The 6,254-nt window shown below is 42.1% G+C and overlaps 1 protein-coding gene across 2 annotated transcripts in view; it reads right to left on the bottom strand.

Moving 5' to 3' along the window:
• The window catches only part of BMERB1 (bMERB domain containing 1), a 23,969-nt gene extending 18,187 nt beyond the window's left edge, over nt 1–5,782 (bottom strand). For both annotated transcript variants that reach the window (XM_014306818.2, XM_031056535.1), the window contains exon 1: nt 5,660–5,782. In XM_014306818.2, the coding sequence (XP_014162293.1) occupies nt 5,660–5,763 (104 nt within the window). In that variant the 5' untranslated portion in view covers nt 5,764–5,782. The remainder of the gene's footprint in view (nt 1–5,659) is intronic.
• Between the last annotated feature and the right edge of the window lie 472 nt (nt 5,783–6,254).

Below are 6,254 nucleotides of genomic sequence, written 5' to 3' on the forward strand. Positions count from 1 at the left end.
AACTAACCATCCCAAGACAGCTATCACAGGTGGAAGCAACTTCCACAGTTTTAGTTCAAGGTCATCCAATAAAGCTGGCTTGAGGCTTTGCTTTCCATCTGGAAAGCCAGCAGTGGCAGGCACTGGCAGGTTTCCCACAGACTGTGTTTCATGAGGACAGTGGATGCTGTTTTATAAGAATTCCATCCCTTTCCACAGGAACAGGCAGTACCTGTTGGTGAGATGATCTTACCTTTACTAATAATATTTACTGAATCCAAACATGTCAATGTGTTTTAAAATGCATGAACTTTGCACTACAAATTATTTTGAAGTTCAGTTTTGATCAGCTCTATCACATAGAGGTCTGAGGGTTTGCTGCCTGTCCCTCTCAGCTAAACGGAGCTAACACATGCATCATCCATTCTTACAACCATGTCTTCCAGCACAGCAGATTTCCATGCCCCCAGCAGTCCTAAACTGCCTCTGAAGCCAAACACATCCACAGCAGGAACACATTAAATGTGTGACACACAGGATGCTGCCCCAGCAGCTCCCTCAGCTTCTGGGTCTGTCATCTCACCAGGAAAGAAGAAAATAAAGGAAGTGGGACAGGAGCACTGGAAAGGAAGAGAGAGTGTGCATGTTCTGACGTGGTGTGTTTGCTTTCCTCAACAGCACAGACAGATTGAACATTCACAGCTTGACCCAAAACTCTTTTTATCCAGAATGTTTTCAGGAAGGAGCTGAGAGAAGCCTGAGAGGAGAAGGAGGGGGATGCTGGCAGGCTGTAAACTGATGCTTGTCTGTACATATTGTCTCCTTCAGATCTATATATGCTGAGCTCTCAGCTATTCCAAAAACGAACCAGGAAGAGCTGGAGATAGCATATGATGGCTTCAAGGTATATTTTCATTTCCTGGGCTGGCTGGAGACAGTCACAACAGCTCCTGGCATAATTTTATTAAATTTGATAGTATCAGTATCATGGAAGGAGAGATGCTACAAACAGCCACAATTCCTACATAACCTGGACATATCCTGAGGAGGTCCATCCTGGGCACCAAGCAAGGCAGGGTCCTGAGCCAAAAATAGCATTTGATAATGTAATTACAGACCAAACCCCAGTGCATCTGCTCTGCTGTGACTGAGGTTGCCTGAGCTAAAATATGATTGTACAATATAAATTGTGGCATTACCAAATTGAGGAAGGCTTGATTTTATAATCTGAAAATTGTGTCCTTTATACTTCAGGTAATTCTTCACAGCAAGCAGGCATTCAGCTAGAAGTGATGTGGATTTCCTGGGTATGAAGAGAACAGCTGCTTTCAGCTGCTCTCCTTTTTTTTTTTTGTTTTCAGGGAGGAAACAAAAATAAGGAGCAAAGCAAAGGACACATTTATCAAGGTTAATACCTGACTTGCAATTGGCACAATGGTTTGGGAAACATCATGGCGTGTTAGTCCATTGCTTCAGCTCATTTTGCTTTCTTTGTTTCTTTTTATTGATAAAAAAGAAAAACAAGAATTATCAGAAAACTGGCCTCAAGTATACACTACAGGATGAGCTATTTCACTGTAGGATATAGCAAATAGATAAGAGTTCATCTGCTTTCCTTGCTTTTCCAATCAAAAAATTTCAGGGGTAAGGCTAAGAATAAGCTGTCAAACATCTAATTTTATTGAGTTTCATGCAGTTGAATTAAAAAAGCTGTGTTTTGCAATAAAAATTATTACAAATTTGAAAATCAGAGGTGTCAGTTAGAGTTTCTGTAGTGTATAGCTTTGCTTCACTTCAGAGTTCCAGAAAGTCACCCTGTTTAAATGTATCTTTGTGTGACAACACTTCAGCTTTAAATGCTTTAGTTTTAATTACTGAAATGAGGGCTTACATTATGTTTAGTGCACCAGTAAGGAACTTCCACTTCTCTCTGCAAGGCAGAGGAAAAAGAGTGTACAAAGGACTGCAAAGTAGTACAAAAGAGTGGAAAATCACATGTATTGAAACTGTACAGATATTTATGGTCTTCACTTAAAATTGTTTGCTGTTTCATTTTTAAACAGGGTAAAACCTGTTTCCACTGCTCTCACAGATGGTTTTTTTCTCTGTTTTGGGGAAGGTTTTTTTAAATACAGTGATAGGCAGGCTACAGGAATATCTGTGCTTGTCTGAGAGTGAATCCTTGGTCTGTCACTAAAAACCAGTATGTGCTGCTCTGTGGGACTGGGGACATCATTTGTGAGCCTGGCATAGAGAGGCAGTGAAATTGCAGCAAGTTCATAAAGATATCTTCTGAATTTGAAAATAATTTGGATGGGTACTAGTACATGTCCAGTCTGTGGGTGCCCTCCAAGCCAAGCTGTTCTGTGATTCCATGTACAGCCAAGGGCTCCCTCCTGCAGAGTTTGTGTTGTGTGAGGAGACAGGTGCTGTACAAAGCACAGCTGAGGAACTGCCAGAAACAGCCTCACCTCCCTGATGATCTCACACAGGAGCAGTTTTCCCTTGGTCACACACAGAAGTGTGAAACATGCAACCCAACTCCATGTCCATGAGCATCCAGACCTTGCTGGGTCCTTTTTCAGTTGGGTTTGTTGGGGGTTTTTAGTGGCTGATAAACTAGAGCAGTTCTCTGCCTAATGTCCTTATTTCATGGCCACATTTGCATCTTCTTCAAGGAAAACAGCAAATTCCATTAGCAGCCTTAGAGCCTATTCCCTCCATGGGTTAAACCTGACAGAGGAAGAGCTTGCTGTGGTTTCCACCAGCAGCAAGCCTAGCTTGCAATGTTTTGTTTTCTTATTCTTGAGTGAGTATTTTTAAACACAGGGTGGGGTATTTTTTAGCAGTGTTTTGTTTTCTTATTCTTGAGTATTTTTAAATGCAGGGAAGAGCTGTGGCACCTTCTGGTGTGTGCAAGCAGAGCTGCCAGGCTGTGTGTGCTGTGACCCTGAGGGCTGGGGACACTTTGAGCACAGCTCCAGAGCCCTGCTTTCTTTAAGCACAGCTACAGTGCACTTTTCCTGCTTTAGGATCTGGCTACATGTGAATAAAAAGATCAGACAGACAGTGAGAAGAAAGAACCATTACTTTAAAAAAAAGTAGCTGGAAATGTGAGCTGTGCCTGGATGTGCAAGTGCTACAGAATCCTTTCACTGCATTCATGCTTTCATAAGAACTATTAAAAAAATACCAATTTAACCCAAGAGAATTTCTATTCTGTTGCTAACAGCATGAAAGGCAAAGAAGGGAATACAAACATACCACACAGTTTCTCTAATACTAAGTGTGTGTTTTATCCTTTTGCTCTAATTAAAGGAAAGGCTAAAGCAGATGCAAAAGCTAAAGAGCTGTGGCTCTCATTAAAGCTGCTCTGGCACTCTGTGCTCTGAGTGTAGGTGTAGAGCTGCTCGTTAGCACTGTTCAAAGCTGAGCCTGCTTAAACCTGGCTGAGGAGGCTCAGCTGCATGTGGCTGGTTGGATAGGTCATTCCCAGGGGAATCTAGTCCTGTCAGAAGAAATCAGTTACTAAAATTCATGACCTACATACAGACTTCTGGTCTTTGGATATTGGCAATTCATTGCTTCAGAAATCAAATGAAAAAAAGAATATGGCTACATATAAAGTCTTCCACAATATGTCTATGAATTAGAGTTTATGTAATTTGTTTAGTGAAGCAGATACAAAACTTGAATCCCTGAGGTAACCATGAGTTGTGCTGTTAATCTCAGCAATAGGTCATTAAAATACATTTGTCATTAAAAGATGTTTGTCATTGAAGACAAATGTAGCCAAGCCCTTCTGTCAGTGCAAACTCCCCAGCATGAGAGGCAGTAAAGAACAGGTGCTGCTGTTCTCCTTGGGTATCACTAGCTTGGGTATCACTGCTTCTCTCTGGCCATTTCATTCAGTGGCATTCACAAACTGAATTTAACTGCCTCAAGGATTAATGAGCAGAGTCAGAACACTCTGCCACACTGCAGGGAGCAGCTGGGCTGGAAGCTGTGTGAATATCCCTGGAAAAGTGGTCATTAGGTCTGCTGCAGCTGAAGGAGTGAGAGGGTCTGTGGCTCTCCATGGCTTAGAAAAGACAGAAACTGGGGCCCCTCTGTCCCCTGCCTGCTCTGCCAGGACCTTGGGCCAACCTCCTGGAGGCTGAAGCTCAGAGGAGCTTTCCTGCCTGTGCCAGGGAGAGGCTGGGAGTGCTCTGGGCAGCTCCAGGCAGTGAGAGGATGAGATCTGGCCCAGGAGGAGAACAGCTGCACAGTGTGAACAGCAGTTCTGTTCCCTTTTCAATAAGCAAGCTCTCCTGTGTTAAATCCCTTACTCAAACACCTGCCAGGCAATACAGAGTAAAGAGTGTGAGCATGGGGGAAATGAAAAGAACAGACTGGATACCAGAACAAACAGAACAATTGCTCTCATTCACTGGGGCAGTTTATTTCAGTGCTTTGTTTGATATAGAAAATGTCAAGAGAAGTGCAGGGTTCAATGATGAGGCTTCTTCCAGATTAAATTTATGTACAAACCAATAACCAAGCAGTGACTTGACTACCAGGAGCAGGAGTGACAAAACCTTTCCTGTTCACTTTATTTGTACCACAAAGGCATTACTAAAGGTCAGTGCCACTATAACCAATCCTTACTCCAAAGGTGTCTAAACAGTGATTCTGGGCAGAAGTCTCTGGGATAAGACTCAAAGATGTGCTGTTTGCAGAGGGGTGAGGCTTCCAGCTGCTGGCAATGCAAGTCAGGGCACTAAAATTAACCTCCAGTGTAAGGGTCAAAGTACCAGCCCCCTGTACCTGAATATGAGCAGAAAGCCAGTGAGTTTTTTTCAGGCTACTGAAGCTTCATTAATGCCAAGGGTCTGAGCTCAGCAGGTTTTAAAACTACTGAAGTTCCTGGCCAGTCAGCAAAGGCATTTGTTAGTGACCTCAGATACTCACAGACTGAGGACACTTCAAAATAATACACTTCTTAGGAATAAGTTCTGATCTTCTAAATTAGATGACTTAGGAATATTAACCTTATTGCCTTCACCATCAGAATTGGATTAATATTCACGAACCTTCAGTGAGGCTCCTGTGCCTGACCTTTTTGGCAATTTTGAAAATCCCTCTTGGAATATTGCTATTTCATTTGATATATCAGAAAGTGTTTTGTGTTCATAACTTAATGGTTTCCATTTAACAAATGTCAAATCTTGGCTGCTATTAGTGCAGAGCACAGTGTGCTCTCTTGTGACATGAGCTGTCTAAGACCACTAATGAAGCAGGAATAAAGCCTGAACTAGCTTAGACTGTGGAAGCTTCAAATCCCCTACCTGTTGATATTTTGTTCAGACAAATATCCTTGCCACAAAGGACTGAAATCAGGTAGGAAAAGATCCTGCATAGACAGGTACTTTGCTAAAGTTTCCTTTTGTAAGTAAGAGATCCATTTTATGTATTCTGCAAATCGTGCTGAATAAAAAAAGGTGCTGAATAAAAAAGCAGTAATTTCCTTTGCAACTACAAAAATCATTTCCCAAAGGCATTTCGTAAGTGCTCACCTAACTGGGATGCTCTTTATCTTTCTCCCTTTTAAAATGTCAAGCAGATAAAAGTCTTCTAAATACCATTCTTTCCTATTTTGATTAATTTTGCATAGTGTTTTCCCAGAGGGATTGATACTTACATAAACCTGAGTTCTGATTCTCTTCTGACTAAGACTTCCCGAAGTCTCTGGATCTTTGCCATCTCAAGCTCAATTTCCTCAGGCATCATTGTTGTTTCAGCCATTGAAATGATGTCAAGTTGATCTGTGTGTGGAAGCAGAGAAAATGAATTAAGCCAGTCAGACTGTCTTAATGGTGTTTTTCAGGAATGTAAATTAAATCACAGAGCTACCTAACTATGGAGTAATTAATTCAAGCAGTAAAAAATACTCCAGCTGAATGCTGTACTGACTGCTTTCTCTATTGTTTTTTCTTATTACTTGCAATGTAACAGTTTAGAAGTGAAATACTCCCTAAGCCAAAGTGACAATAATTTTGTTAGTCAGGCTCAATCTTCCCTCTGAGGAATCCCAACCCCAACCACAGCCACAGCCACCATTCCTGAACTGACATCACCACTAACTGACTGCCACAAAACCCTCTCAGAGCAATTACTCGCAGCTCTGCAGAGCCCTACCTTGGTGCAGGCAACATAAACCCATGAATATTCCCCACCTTTAACCCCCCTAACTGTCCCTGCTGCTCCACCCTGGAGCTAAAGCCCAGCCCCACCAA

Source organism: Geospiza fortis, unplaced genomic scaffold (assembly GCF_000277835.1).
Source record: "Geospiza fortis unplaced genomic scaffold, GeoFor_1.0 scaffold237, whole genome shotgun sequence".
Lineage (NCBI taxonomy): Eukaryota > Metazoa > Chordata > Aves > Passeriformes > Thraupidae > Geospiza > Geospiza fortis.